Raw genomic sequence first — 15,338 nt, 5'->3', positions numbered from 1 at the left:
ACCCTTAGTTTATGGTGGTGTGCAAGTTTAGGTTCACCTGATGAGGTTTTTGTTTCCTTCCTTTTTTCCTCATGTCTATAATTTTGTTTTTAATTACTTTGCTCTAAATGTTCATTTTTGGTTCATGGGTAATTAAAATTTAAAGGGAAATTTTAATTAAACCCTTTAATTTACTTTCTGAGGCATGGATTTGTCTTAATTTTGTCTTAATTCCTTTTTTCCTCAAATACAAAATTTACATACTTGAAAAAAATTACACAAACATGTAACCCACCCAACCACCTACCCTGGCAACAACTAGATTTGATTCTGGTCATCATTCCAGAAACTGTCACCACCGATCTGCTCTTTATCTCGTCGTTTTTCAATTCTTCGTGCCCAATTCCATGGGGCTGGATTTTGGTCTGACTATTATCTCCTTAAACCTTAATGAACTAATTATAAAAACCCAGCAAATTGTAGCTCAAAAGAAGAATAGCATGGAGGACGAAGGGATTGCTGGAATTCTACACCCATCTTTTCCTTGATGGAATTGCTAGGTCCATGGTGGCATATTGAATCCAAGCAAGGATGCGATCAACCTAAACTCCATCTCCATGCTTAAACCGAAATTTAACCCTTGAATTGTGAGGAATGGCTGAATTTCCACCAGAATCTGGTATCTTGATACTCCAAACCCCAAACTGGTTCTTGTACATCTTGTGCTTGGGGCCATCCCATCCATTAAAGTCCTCAATAAGTTGTGCCTCCCTAAGTTATTTAAGAAACATAACATGTATTAAAGCAATTAAGACAAATCCATGCCTCAGAAAGTTATGGAATTTGAGAAGCTAATGAACTCACTGAGCGGCAGGGGCCCATTCATGGTACACAATTCCACCTTCTTCTCTGTTAAATCCAAATTTCAAATAACCTAGAGATGAACTAATTATATATATGTTGTTAAGAAGATTGTATTTCCTTGATGGAATTGACAAGCAGCCACCCACTAATTATATTTTTGATGTTCTTCTCCGACCCACCCATTCTCCAGTTGATAATATGTTTCTACACCCATCTTTTCTTTAGGGCATAATTGGAATATAAAATTTAACAAAAATTTAATAGGTGTAGAAATAGGTTTATTGGGTCCAAATTTAAATCTTTTCTATTTGTTATAAATTAAAAAAATTGGGTTAATTGTAATTTCGTTTTCAGTTATTTATTTTCGAAGTTGGTTTTTTTCGTTGCTGCTAAATCAAAATGCCGAATAAGCAAAAAGAAGGAACCAAATGTCTTATCTGCACATTTGTCTTATTTAATTTGTTCAAATTCTTTTAGCACCTTTGATTCAGCGTGATCTAATCTGGAGTTTAATTATCTTAATATGTTCATTTATTTTGGATTAATTATTTTACTTGACTAATTGCTTTTTTTTTTTAAACAAACGATATTATCTATACTAAAGAGGAGATGGTGGACTTAGTCTCATAATGAGCTAGCAATAATTTGGTTCAAATTCGTCTTTGGCGAGAATCGTACCTAAAACCTCTCACTTATAAGTGAAGAGAAATATCACTAGATTGTAGTACTAAATGGCTACTTGACTAATTGTTGGATTGGTTGGTTTTTTTTATATGGGAAGGTGTTGCGTGGACAGAGGAGGAGTGCAAGATGTTCTTGGTGGGCTTACTTAAGGTAGGAAAAGAGAGATTGGAGGGGGAAAGGAGATTTTTATTTTTTGGTGGGATTGTTTTTTCTGAATTGGATATTAATGTAAGATTTTTAAATGTGCATATAGATTGTTTCACTGAGAAAAACTTCAAAGGAGTATTGCCAACAAAAGAAGAACGACGATTGAAAAGTAAGCTAATAACATTAGTGGTTTTTCTTTTGGCACCTTTCAAACTGACAAACCAATATTCTCATAATAAACCATTAATGGTGCAACATTTCTTACAATTTGTTGATTAAAAAGAATTGGTACTATAAGAAGTTTGGATACCTTCAACTGAGTCATAAGTCAAGGGGAAAATGCACAGATGCAAGGAACAGATATTACCTTGAATAACTTTGTTTTTAATAATTCTGAATTTACTTTGAAAACACCATACAGTATGGAAGCATTAAGTTGCCAAGTTTGCCATTCAGCTGTCAACTCAAATGGTAATTAATGGTCAAATTGCCAAACATTTCTCATCAGACCAAAGAATGCTTAAAACCACTGAAAAAATATATATATTTTAGGAAGTCCAAGAGTTAATTTGGAAGACCAATAGTTAATTACGTAGAGAGGGTATGGTGGTACTGCTTTGAAGTATTTCGGTGCTTTTGCTTACTATTGCAGAGGATTTTTTGGTGTTCACAATGGTGGGATGCCACTTCTTGAAGAAGTGAATTTTTTAGAATTTTTGTTTATAAATACAGTAAAAATTGAAATATTGTTTAGAATAATACTAAAAATACTAAATTTATAGATAAATTTGTAAACTAAATGATCTGGCGTACTTTTTCTGAGCCACCCTAGAAAAAATTATTTGATCACATACGATTGCAACTACCAATTCTTTGAAAATGTTCACAACGGTCAGTTCTATGAAAATATTTGCAATTGTCAAGATACATGGTTTCACTTACCACTACTTTGGAAATATTCACAACGGTCAATTCTATGAAAATATTTGCAATAGTCAATTCTTTGATATCAACTCTACCTAAGAGGTCAAGAGAGTTCTCCTAAAAACCCTCTCAAACCAGCGTTAAACCCTAGCCTTCCTCCATGGCTACAAGCCTCTGGCGAAGGCAAGGGGCCGGTAGGCAGCTTCTTCTTCTTCTCCTAGCCTCCCTTTGTCCTTCACGTCCTCCCCATCCCCTTCCCCCCCTCACACCCCAGATCTCCCTAGCCTTTCCACCCCCCCTCTATTTTTCTTTACGCCATCTTCCCTAACCCAGTTTTCTCAGCCCTCCACCTTCTTCTCCCATCCCGTGTCTCAACCCCAACCTTCAGATCCAGACCTTGCCCTCTCGTGTGAGGGTGGGTATGCGGATACATGTGGGTCTTGATAAAATTGAGGTTCCACCATAAAATCAATTGGTAATATGGGGAATAGATCAAGATCATATAAGCACATAGCAAACATTGTCCCTATGTGGGACAACTCTCAACACGCCCCCGCACGTGTGGCGGATTTTCAAGCCTACACGTGAACAACAACTGGGTGACGTGGAGAGCGTGTGGCTGTTGGGCTTCACAAGTGGACAACCTTGCTCTGATACCATGATAAAATTAAGGTTCCACCATAAAAATCAATTGGCAATATAGGGAGTAGCCCGAGATCATATAAGCATATAGCAAACCTTGTCCTTCACCAATGTGGGAGAACTCTCAACAGGTCTTACTTTCCCACTGTTTTGACTTGGCTTCACATTTCCCCTAGATCCAGGTTATGCCTTGCTCAAGGCCTCTTCCTTCCCAATCCTTCTCGATCTGAGTCCATTCACAAAAGAAAGCTCGATGTTGATATCTAGATCCATTTACAAATGGATGTTCCATTGCAGGCAAGATCCGTTTTGTGCACCAATCATTCTCTCTTTGTTTTGGGTCCGATTCAGAGTTTTGTGTTTGGTTTGGGGCTGTTGGTAGGTCAGAGCCACTTCCGCCATTCTTTCCCAGTGCTGAGAGTTTCAAATCAAATTTTGCCATCGACTTTTCTAAGGAATAGCCGCCCTTTGCACCCAAATTTGGTGCTGCGTTGCCTGGTCATGAAAACTTTGTGGCTGCTCAACCTTGGGCGGGATAATCTGGCATTGCATAACTTAATTGGGTTGACTTGTTTTGGAGGCCCCGTCGCCTGAGGTTTCCAGATTTGGACACTCTAGTGTCTTTTCATCTACTGCGGGACTTACTGAAGGGTTGGTCTTATTGGTGCTTGTCATTGCAGGTTGCCTTGTCTCATAATCGTCTTATCCCTTCATTGGAATATGCTGGATTGTGGTTCCCTTCTCGGTTTTATTTTTTTTATGTTTAGTTTCGAACTAGTTTAATTAATTTAGTTTAGTTTAGTTTATCTTAGTTTAGTCCTGGTCTCACCTAGCGAGTGTTGTGGCCTCGCTGCAACATTGGTTGGACATTGTTTTCGCATTGAGTGGTGTGTTATGTGGTCTCGTCTACCTACGATGACTTTATGTGGTCTCGCTCCCGCAATGACTTTATGTGGCCTCACTCTTTGGCAATGACCCTTTGCAGTTGCTGATACAAATATGTTATATCTATCGTTCCGTGATAGTTTTGTACGGTGGCGTGCAAAGTTTTCGCATAAGTGGTAGCCGTTTAGGGATTTTATTATTGTTGTCTTGCTTGAGCAAATTTACCTCCAAATCATTATTTGATCACTAGAGTATTGTACCCAATTGGCACCTATGTACTGTTTGAGATGTTGAATGAAATATCAATCTATCGTTGTTTGTCAAAAAAAAAAAAAAAAAAACTCTACAATTTCTACCCATTCAAATTTTCATTGCAAATCTACAACGATAGTTGATTATTTTTTTTTTCCAGATCTACAAGAGATAGTTCGAAAACTAAAAATCAATAAAAAATAGTTAATTGATCAGTGGAAAATGTATATTGAAATGGTATTATATTACCTAATAGGAATCACCATAATTATTTGAAATGAAGCAAGACTTTTTTGTATACTACATTTCGTGTAAATCATCCCCCAACTACAGAAAAACATCACAAACATCATATTTTACTGCTCTCCCTCCATAAGAGACCAATTTTTGTTTTTGTTTTTGTTTTTATTAGGACATGGATGATAAAGAAATATCTATTCCTTGCACAATACATTAAAAACATATTTTGACAATTAAAATGAAAAGGAACTAACTCAAGACATTTTTAGGTGCGTGTACAGTCCGTAATTAAAAAAGCCTCTCGCACGCACATGAATGCTTGTGAAAAAGGCTAGTGCACGCGCGCACGCGTGTGTGTGTGTATAAGGAGTACCCCTAAATGGTGAAACATTCAAAATATTATAAATTGCCTTGTGGACTATGCAAATGCCAATTGTCCCTCCCCCAGTTAAGATTTTTAAATAGAGCAATTAATTTTAATAAAATTCCAAACTAACAAAACAAAAGCATGGTGGGTGTTTTTCTTCTTTTATTTCTTTAAATTTTTTAATAAACAAAAAATTATAAATAAAGAATAAGATGTAAAAGAGCAAATTGCCACAAACTCAAGTGGCTAGTACGTATAATATGTTCTACTTTCGAAAGCTCTCACGTGAGTGTTAACTGCCTCTGTGGAATTGGCACATGGAAACCTATATACGATGAAGGGGTCTCTAGAAATCAATTATTAGAGCAGCAGCAAAATCCACCTGTGAAGAAACTTCAGCCACGTTCCTAATCTCCCCATAAAAACACACACTATGATCAAAACCTCAGCACCTTGGATTGGTTCTCTGAGTAGATGTTAGCAGGTTTTTCCTTTTTTCTTTTTTATACGATCGATATTTGGAGGGGAAAAATGAACTGAGAACTTTAACAGTAAAGATAAATGTTGTTAACCAACTATGCTACCAGTCGCCTTAAGAAAATCGGCTCATAACTTAATTAGGTCAATACATAAAGTTTTATGTAACTAGCATCAAATATCTTCCGATTAGGCAATTATTAGTTCAGAATCATTAGTATTAGACAGGCAATCAAACAGAGAATCACAGAACTCCATCAGCTATAAATTAACGGTTTACATTATCCAGCTTAAAGGGGAGAAAAAAACCTCTAATTCTACTAGTTTATGGGGTATTTTACAAAGTACAGAGAATAAGAGAAAGCCAATGAAAACAAAATATCTCTTGGACTGTTAATGCTGTTTCCAAGGATGACATTTCAGCTTAGTGCAAGATCCATTCCACGTACTTGTGCATTCACCTCCAGCTCCATCACAACACTCGCAAACTATTCCGAGTGTTCCAAAAACCTTCGCATATCCTGCAATTTGTTCACACAACACATCTAAGTCAATTCAATTATATCCAAAATCAGATACTGTACTGTGATGCCCCGGTAGCGGTATTTCAAACCAAACATGCATGCATGCGTGACACTGCGTGATGGTTTTTGAAATACCGCAACAACGTGACGAGTTTCTCTAAGTTTGGGGTTACATTTAGGACATAGTATGTTGCTTGAACTTTTTACCTTGTTGTGGCGTGAGGGAGAGTGGCCTTCCTTCAGCACCTGAAGATTTCCCAGATGTAAAAAGAACGACTAGAAGCAACAAGAAAGGAAGAAGAGAATACTTTGGGAGGCTCATATCTGTGCTTTTTTACCCAGCAAAATCTGTGCTTTTGCAGCTGCAGAAGGTCCAGGAATTAGAAAAGGTGGTGCGTTCCGAAGTATATATTTTAACTCGAACTAGAAAGGATATATATATATATATAAGGAACAATGATGGATTGTTTTTTTTTTTATTTATTGAAAATTTCTTAATCAATGTAGAATAAGTACTGTGCTTGTAGAGAAAATGCTGGGAAATGTTTCACACGTTGCCCGGAGTCTTACGTCTCTGCAGGTTTTGGAATTTGACATGGAATTGCATGGAAGCTTCCTTCTCACTCCTAGATTTTCAAGTGGCGGTTCATATTGTGGCCGACTCTAATAATGGAGAGAAACAACCAAAATATTATGTGTCAGAAGTTATAATGAATTGGTGATATACTTTTTAAACATGTGTGTAATTTTTATTGAATAGATGATGGCACTAGGTCAATATTTATTTTTTAATACAAACGATATTTCACAGTTATTTGACTTACAGGAATGAAGATCGGAACTCAAACACTACTTTAGGTTGCAAGAGAAAATCTCTCCTCATCATCTCTACAACTTGGAGAGAGACTTACTTACACCATTTTAAATGCCGCCATGATAACGCAATTTCATGTGAAAACATTAAATCACATGTCATCGTGCTACTGATCCAAGTTGCCAAGTGACATCTAGAAGGGTGCAGATGAGTCCTTTCAAAACATGAGTCGATCAACGTATCGGATTCTTGTAATCCTGTGATGGTCGTTGAGACAAGGGAAAACTGCCTTTTTGGGACTTGAATTTTCTAGAAAAATGTACTTTCTTCATTCATTTTCTTCTAGGAAAACGTACTTACTTCATTCATTTTCTTCAAAGGATAGAGACATGTTTTCAAGGGAGCTAGAAGCAGATTACCTATGCAGTGTATCGGCCTTCACGTAAGGGGCGGGACATATGATATTTGTGGTCAATTTTTCTTAGGAAATTCAAGGAAAGGGTAGTGATAAAAAGTGCAATACATCATGAACAACACGGAGACCGTTTCGGAAGGGCTTAAACCGCTTCTAGACAGTCAAAAATCCGTCACCTACGCAAAACCGAATAGCACGAACAAATTGCTGACCGAAAGGACGTTCGGGATCTTAAATAAACAGCATCTGATACTCTTATGAAAACATCTCCTTTACAATGTTAAAGTTTACACAGCAACTTGCATGCCAAACAAGAAAGCAAGAACAAAAAAGTGATCCTCTGTCAGCTCCTTGTAGTCCTCAAGTTTCTTATTTGATGACAAACTACATGTCTAGCACAGCATACCTAAATGAAATCTGAGCCGCTCCCGAAATGCTCCAGATCTGGATGAGTGCCACCTCCCGGCCTCCGCGGATTCCTGCAAGAAATAGAAATCATACGATACTATACTCCAGGTGAAGGTACATTGATCTGAAAACTTTGCGTCTATCATTCATTATTTGTCAACTCCCAAACGCCGTAAACCATTGTATATTCATTTGTAAAGTAACAGTGAACCCACAGGTAGTAATCTCAATCGATACCACCCTAATGGATTAAGGGCTGGTTTGGTATTGCTGTGCTTTAAAAAAAAGCTGATGTGAGAATAAACGGCTGTGCTGTGAGAATAAGTGGCTGTGAAATAAATCAACAGAGTGTTTGGTAAACTTTTTTGTAAAAGTGCTTTTGGATAAAAAAAAAAAAAAAATCTGATAGTGGGTTTTTTCATTAAAGGAGCACTGTAGCTCCGTGTGCTTTGAAAAAAAAGCCAGTTTTCCAAAGCTGCAAATAGTAGCTTCAGCTTTTTCCTTTGATTTCAGCTTATTCTCACAGCAGCTTCCAAAATAAATCTTTTTTTTTCAATTTACCAAACACCTAAAACCCTCACAGCATTTTTTCATGGGTGCTTTTTTTTTTAAGCACCTCACTCCCAAACCACCCCTAAGTAGGATCAAAGGCCTCGAGTCAAAAAAAGGCTCATTAAACCTATATTTTTTGGCATGTTTTGAGGGGAATAAAAAGGGCTAAACTAAAAATAATGACAGCTCTATCAGGTGGAAACCAGGCAAGAAACTAATTTCGATTCCATTTTCCTACCACCGGGGAAATCAGATTTTAGAAAAAGAGAGAAGAGTACAAATAACCAACTCTACACTACCCTTCCAGCACATAATCAAAACAATGACCAACTTTGCCAACCAAAACTGAACAAAAACTGTCATCAATCCTCAAATTCAAGCCACTGAACCATAATGACGGCTGTAAGCCGTGTTACAGAATCAGATGGATCATACAACAACCAAGAATTGGTGAAAATTTACTATTCCACATACCTTGCAAATCGATTACGCTCAAAACCAGGAACACCTGGGGGCCCATAGGGATCAAAACGGGCACCTGGTGGAACACCTTCTGGCCTAGAGGGATCAAAGCCAAACCCAGGTTCTCCAACGCCACCAAACCAACGAGGGTCACGGGGTCCTATTTGCACAAAATGAATGAACTGTGAGTCCCAATAAAAAAAGTAATGTGATTATTATCAGCACAATACGAGTAAATAAGTATTATACAAACCAAGAAGCATGCCTCCACTGCCACCACCCCTGAAAGATTGACATAACAAACACGTTGTCAAATATGGAACAGTAAAACAGGGTTTAAACTGCAATGACCACCAATATGATGCCTTGTTGAAATACAGTACCTTGAAGGGTAGATTCCAGCACCAGGCCCAGGCAAAAGATCACTGCCACCATAAGGCATGATAGGAGGATATACAATTCTGCAAAGCAAGCCAGAAAACATAGTGTAAACTGCATACTTTGAAAACTTATCCATGCAATATATGAGCTAATGTGTAAAGGGGAATAAAACCAGCCACTGAGTTTTTAAGGGTACAAATGAAAATTTTGAACATGACACTGCTAACTCACTCCGATCACAACAAAAAAGACATATTGCGACAACTGTCTATTTTCTTCCTAACATTATCAATGCAATTCCCAAACTCTCTTAACAACTAACCTCTAATTAATCTGAATGAAAAACTTCCGAAAAAAATTAAAACATTTAGGTTCCTCTCACAAGGTAGAAAAGGATGTCATTTTACTAATATTAATTCAAGAAAGAAAGTTTTTATTTATTTATATTTTAAAGCTAGAAAAGGATAATTTGAACCTCCTAGACTCCTAGTTATTTCCTTGCAAATTGATGGGGAAACTAAGTAAGAATAATCTTCGAAATTAGATAACAAAAATAGTATAGGATGCTATAAACAGGAAAGCAGCTACTTATCCCAACTTGACTTGATTAAACATACTGAAACAAATCTCATACATGGACCCTCTAAATTGAAAATTGGTTAAATGTCGGTCCCATGGCCAGATCCAAATGGTAAAGGCAGTTACACTGCTCCACAAGGCGATGGAATATGACACTACTCGTCAACGGATGAATTCCCAAGAGGGAGGACTGGATCATATGTGACATTAACTTTGTAATGTACAGACATCAACTGTGACTTGGTAATGTACAGACATCAACTGTCTGCTCCGTTTTGTTAGGGACTGAATACCACAACAAACATATAATCTAACAATCTGGGGGGGTGTAACAGGCAGGTAGCTACGAAAAAAAGCACGTAAGATTTATCAAACAAACTTTCTACAAAACCCCAAGCATAAGCTAGCAAAACTTAACAAGCATACGGACCGCTTAGAATTGCATGCAGAGAGACATAAAAATACATAAATGCAAAGAGAGCGAGAGATAGATACCCTGAAGGATCAGTGTAAGGGTCTGGAGGTCCAGTGTAAAAGCCTGAAGGTCCAGAAACAGGCTCAGTTGTTGATCTCTCACTCCTTTCTGAACTGCAAAGTTCCATAACAAAAAGGCAAAGTAATCCGTAATAAGAACATTCACTGATTCTTAACCTTCATATCCATAAATGTGTACAACTAATAACGGTGACTACTTTAGCACAGTCCTAGTACAATCCAACATAAAAATGTGCATGTAAAACTCAGATTAAAAACAAAAATTTCAGCAGAACCGAAGCGAATGCAAGACACTACCCAGTTACCTTTCAAGGTTACTTGAAGAACCGGATGTGGAAGATGCAGACCCATATAATTTTGACAGAACTTCAGTATCCAAATTCTTCACCAAATTCTTCAAATTCTTGAACTGTGTGGAGTAATTGCTCCCCCCATCCTCTCCAACATATTCACCAACGCTGAAATTCATTTCGAAAACCACCGAAACCCCATTAACAAGCAACAATTATAAGAACCCAATTTTGTAAAAACACAAAATAAATGCAGCAGAAACTTACTCGATTTCGAGATGGACGGGCTGAGAACTCCCATCAGCCAGAGCATCCACAAGTAACTTGTCGTTCATTACAAGGCATTTAACAAGCACCTTCTTCGAGCCCTTTTCTGGGTTTATATAGACAAATGCGTACTCGCCGTCGAGCTCGTTCCATTGTTCCATGCCCACTTCATCTGCAACCCCAAATTAACAAAAACCCAGAAATTTTTTGAGAGAAATTATCAAAATTGTAAGAGAAATTAAACATTTATCGAAATTAAGCATGTGGGTACCCGTAGAAGGCGAGGAGAGAGCGGAATCGGAGAAGGCGGGGGGACCAGCGGCGGTGAGAACGTAGCCAGCGGCGAGGAAGGAGGCGTGAACGGCGAAGGCGACCTTGTCATCGTTGTTGCGGAAGGTCGGCCTCGCGGCTCTGATCACGGCCATCACCGACTTGTCGTTCGCCATGGCGGTGTGAATCAGTGCGACCGATCGGTGGGTTTTTCTCTTTGCTGTTTCTTGCGCGGGAGGAAAGGCTTTGGGAAACAGGAAAGACAAAAGAAGAGAGAACGGACGAGAGTGTTCGCGGTTCAGTGACTATAGCTTTGGGCCCAATGGAGTCGGTAGCGGCCCAGTGTAATTCAAACGGTCGGTAAAATTCAAAAGGAAGTAGTTTTGACAATATCTTTTTAGTTTTTTAGACAGTCATGTTTAATCTTGATCGTTGATTTCACTTGATTTGTTCTAGCTGATAATTATAAAAAAGAGGTATGTGAGAAGATAAAAAAGTGTATGAAAGTCATTAATCGCGAAGATTATTTCAGTTTTACATTTCTAGTCTACTGATATGTGACATGTTGTTCATATCGTGGAAGATTCGGAAGCCCTATTGCAATCGATCACTGGGGTTTAATCGGCCCATATGAAACGCTAATCCAACGGTGTTGTGTGGTGCCTCATCTGTTTTGGTTTTCGGTCTGATCTTGATTGTTGTTGGTTCGGGAAACCACCATATGTAATGAGTGACTTCTTGTTTTGCGAAAAACCTTCCTCCATTGTAACTCTCTTCCTCTTAGTGCTTTCGAATTAAATCTGGCTTTTACCTTAAAAAGGACACAAAAATAGGCCTCGTAACTGACACTCTTTAATCGCGGTGGTCATACCATCGTACTTGGGACTCATCTATATTAGAAAGTATGTTAGCTACGAGATTATTTTTGTATGTCTAAACAACATTATTCTTACCTAATTGATGTGAAATATCAAATATCAAATGAATTCGTGATCAAATTATGTGGTCGTCCAATTTCTATCAATACTAGTTGCAATGTTCAAGGCACAGATAATTGACATGGCTTCAATATCATATTTCTACTTTGTATTTATTTCTTTACAGTAACATAACCTCACATATGACACACCCATTTACATCCATACAACAGAACTAGGGACTAGAACCAGTAGTACTAGTCACCGAACCTTCATGTTTTGCAGTGGCTCTAATGTAACAGAAAATTGCCACTAAGAAGGTTGTCGCAAGCCCTCCGAGGATCACACCGCCTCCGGCAACCGACTTGTCCATTGAGTGGTGGTGCTTTTGGATGTGGATCTCCTGCTCAAGAATGCTCACGCTCTCTCCGGTCTCCGGTGTTTCACTCGTCGGAGATGGTGCACTTCTTGGGCTTAAAGCTGGCGCATCAGAAGACTTAGGGTTGGTCTTACTAGGGTTGTGCTTTCCCAACTTCCTAGTTATAGGTGGAAAGGGACTTGGAGCTGGATTGCTTGAGAGTGAAGCTAAAGTAGACTGCTCTAGGGTTTGATGAGCCACTTCATTAGCCATGGTTACACTCGCAGCTCCCAAGATCAAGAAAAGGAGAAGAAATTGATATTGAGCCATTTTCGGAAATGGGTTTTTTTTTTTTTTTTTCCCGAACGAGAAAACGATGAATAGTATCGACCGATAAAATAAAGGATTACAAGTTTACAACTGAGAGAAAAAAAAACTTAGGAAATCGGTTGTTGGATGATTGTGTTTGGAGGGAAGGAGGAGGATGATCAGATCGGTTCTTTGAGAGCAATATATATAGGGGTTTGCATGTGAGAAGAGTGCATGCAGATCCTATAATCGTGCGGTTAATTAGATGGAAAGTTCGAATTGTTGGATTCTAGTCATAATTTATTCATCCCCGTACTTAGATTAATGGCGTTGTCTGTGAGAAGGAGAAATGCAAGAAGATTACACGTGTAAACATTAGAATATTAGAAATACAACTAATATTTGAATCAAGGGAACAAGATCTGTAAAATGTTTATATATATGTCAAGTTGTACATGAAATTAATTTGAATATAAGTTAATGTCCGATAAAAAAATAAACATAGGGTAGCTCTAGTTCCAAAGATCTATTTCTAAAGAATGGAAGATGGTCAGAAGTTGCTAAATTTTGGTCGGTGTTTTTCATATCAATCATATCCAATGCTTGGGAATGGCAAAAGCTCATATATATGGTGATCAGTGACCATTCCCTTAGCAGTAGGTCTAGCTAGCTAGCAACTTACTAGATGACACCATTCTCTAATTTCTTCAATGTATCTTGTTTCGTGCGTACGCGTTGAATTGCATTGAGGTTGTTTGGCGACTCATTCTGAATTGGACTATATCAAATAAGCACGTATATGACCATTTTAGTAAACTTATAAAAAAAATGAAATTGCGCAAACTTATTAAATTGGACAACAGTCCAAACATAGTCTCATGAATCTTCTTTGAACATATAAAATTTCATATGGCTACTGAAACTCAATCCAATATGATCTAGTCCCAGCAACTAAACATCGGAAGAATGGTAAAATTATTTTTGAGAAACAACCCCAAAATGAACCAAATAAATATGGTGTCCCAAAAATTAGCATAAGGTTGTGTCCTTGTCTGTGAACATCTAAAAAACATCAGAATTCTAACTAGACATTAATGTTGAGAATTCTTGAATAGAACAGAGCCACATGCATGCTAAAATTATGATTCCGATGTTCAAGCATTCATGCATTGAGCTTTGCTTTCTGGACTTATGATTCTATGAACGTATAAAATAATTGTCGGTTCGAGTGGTTCGATTGTACAGCCGGGGGATGCATTTTCATGATCTTGGTTGTATGTGATGAAATTGAGGTTCCACCATAAAACTAATTGGCAATATAAGAAGTAGTCCAAGACCATGTAAGCACATAGTAAACCTTGTCCCTCATTGATGTGGAACAACTCTCAACAGTATGCATGTTCATTAAATATGTACATCGATCGTATATCTTGATTTGCTTGTATATAAGAGCCCTTTCGATAGAGTTGGTGAAAAACAATAGCAGCACCATGGAATCTACAAACCTGCATTGTACGTAGTAGTGTTTGGGGAATCAGAGACACAGCGGAGGGTTTCATGATATTTTAAGAACCCACTCTCTGTTTCTTCGCAACTTCTCATGCAATATTTTATTTCATTTTTTATGAAATCAAGTACTTGTTTAGTTATAAAAATTAGATTAGGAAGATGCGATCGTCATCATGCAGCAGGAAACAACACATGTTTTGGACAACTTGAGACCGAGCGGTGTGTCTCATATGGATATTACAAGGTTTTTGTCAAATTGTCAGTCACTGTCTGTGCATGGAGGGTGTGTGATTGGATTAGGGTTGCTTGCTTTCATTTTTATAAGATGATGAATTGTTTAGCTGGAGATACTAAGCCAGCTCATCGACTGGTGAATGGTGATAGGCAAACCCTAGTCGGGCAAAGAGATTGCCAAAAAAATAAAATGGCTCTAGAAAAAGATTAAAAAGAGTTGTGCACCAGCCGGGAATCGAACCCGGGTCTGTACCGTGGCAGGGTACTATTCTACCACTAGACCACTGGTGCTTCTTGTTAAGAAGGCTAGGATTTATTATTTTGACATCGCATCGGTTTATGTCTTCTGGCTATTTGACCTTTGCATCCTTTTCCAAATTGACTTGACAACCATGTGAACAATTTTGAGAGCTTTACGTAAATTAATGAAACAATTGAATTATTTTTCTCCCTTTAAAAATAGAGAACTATCATTAGAATTCCAAAAATCTTACTATGTATTCCTTATAAGTGTATTTTTCTTTCTATTATAGAAATTTTGAAATGCAAAATGAGATTTTAGGAGTGCCAATAACAATTCTATTAAAAATAATAACAAGATAATTAAAAAATATATATTCTTCTTCATTAATAATAACTTGATACTTCATATGCTTGAAAACGATAATCATTTGCACAATTTGGTTATAATGGTGTAAATGTGGCTTCTATTTACTCTAGAAAACGGGTTCCACATTTGCAATGTTATCAATTTAGTGAATACGATTAAATAGTGAAAACATAACTTGATATGATTTCAAACCATTCTTGTGTACTATTTGAGAAAATTAAAACTTATTGATCTATTTTAAATATACCCCAAACTTGAAAAGCGTAAAATGTAATTAATCCAAATGTCAAGTAGTTTTTTTTATTTTTTTTATTTTATTTTTTTAAGTAGTTACTCCAACTGCCAAATATTAGCTTTTTCATAAACAAAGGTATAATGGCAAACCAATAAAAACTAACTAAAATTTAAAATTTAAAAAAAAAAAAAAAAAAAAAAACGTCCCAAATGAATCTCCTATATTTTTCTTTGAATAGATGAAAAAAT

At 37.3% G+C, this 15,338-nt stretch overlaps 1 protein-coding gene, 1 long non-coding RNA gene and 1 other non-coding gene across 3 annotated transcripts; all 3 read right to left on the bottom strand.

Annotated features, from left to right (window-relative positions):
* Window positions 1-5,705: 5,705 nt before the first annotated feature.
* Window positions 5,706-6,400, bottom strand: LOC103423464 (uncharacterized). The gene is made up of 2 exons (XR_527607.4): window positions 6,193-6,400; window positions 5,706-5,982 (listed from the first exon to the last, which is right to left on the bottom strand). It is a non-coding gene; the product is annotated as an uncharacterized lncRNA (long non-coding RNA).
* Window positions 6,401-7,445: 1,045 nt separating this feature from the next.
* Window positions 7,446-11,194, bottom strand: LOC103423462 (probable proteasome inhibitor). Its single transcript, XM_008361545.4, has 8 exons — window positions 10,920-11,194; window positions 10,649-10,820; window positions 10,397-10,549; window positions 10,092-10,184; window positions 9,020-9,097; window positions 8,890-8,918; window positions 8,649-8,796; window positions 7,446-7,693 (listed from the first exon to the last, which is right to left on the bottom strand). The coding sequence occupies exons 1-8, from the start codon at window positions 11,092-11,094 to the stop codon at window positions 7,621-7,623; spliced, it is 921 nt and encodes a 306-aa protein (XP_008359767.2). The 5' UTR covers window positions 11,095-11,194; the 3' UTR covers window positions 7,446-7,620.
* A 3,271-nt stretch (window positions 11,195-14,465) lies between these two features.
* TRNAG-GCC (transfer RNA glycine (anticodon GCC)) lies at window positions 14,466-14,536 on the bottom strand. The gene has a single exon. It is a non-coding gene; the product is annotated as a tRNA-Gly (tRNA).
* Between the last annotated feature and the right edge of the window lie 802 nt (window positions 14,537-15,338).

The sequence above is a fragment of the Malus domestica genome, chromosome 12 (assembly GCF_042453785.1).
Source record: "Malus domestica chromosome 12, GDT2T_hap1".
NCBI classification, from domain to species: domain Eukaryota; kingdom Viridiplantae; phylum Streptophyta; class Magnoliopsida; order Rosales; family Rosaceae; genus Malus; species Malus domestica.
Note: the sequence above shows the minus strand (reverse complement) of the source record. Positions and strands in the feature narration are given on the sequence as shown.

Excerpts from the sequence above, each read along its gene's own strand:
- LOC103423462 (XM_008361545.4), bottom strand. The coding sequence starts at position 11,094 with ATGGCGAACGACAAGTCGGTGATGGCCGTGATCAGAGCCGCGAGGCCG. Across the intron at positions 9,098-10,091 it reads CCTTACACTGATCCTTCAGG|AATTGTATATCCTCCTATCA; the intron begins GTATCTATCTCT and ends CTTGCTTTGCAG. Across the intron at positions 8,797-8,889 it reads CAGTGGAGGCATGCTTCTTG|GACCCCGTGACCCTCGTTGG; the intron begins GTTTGTATAATA and ends TTGTGCAAATAG.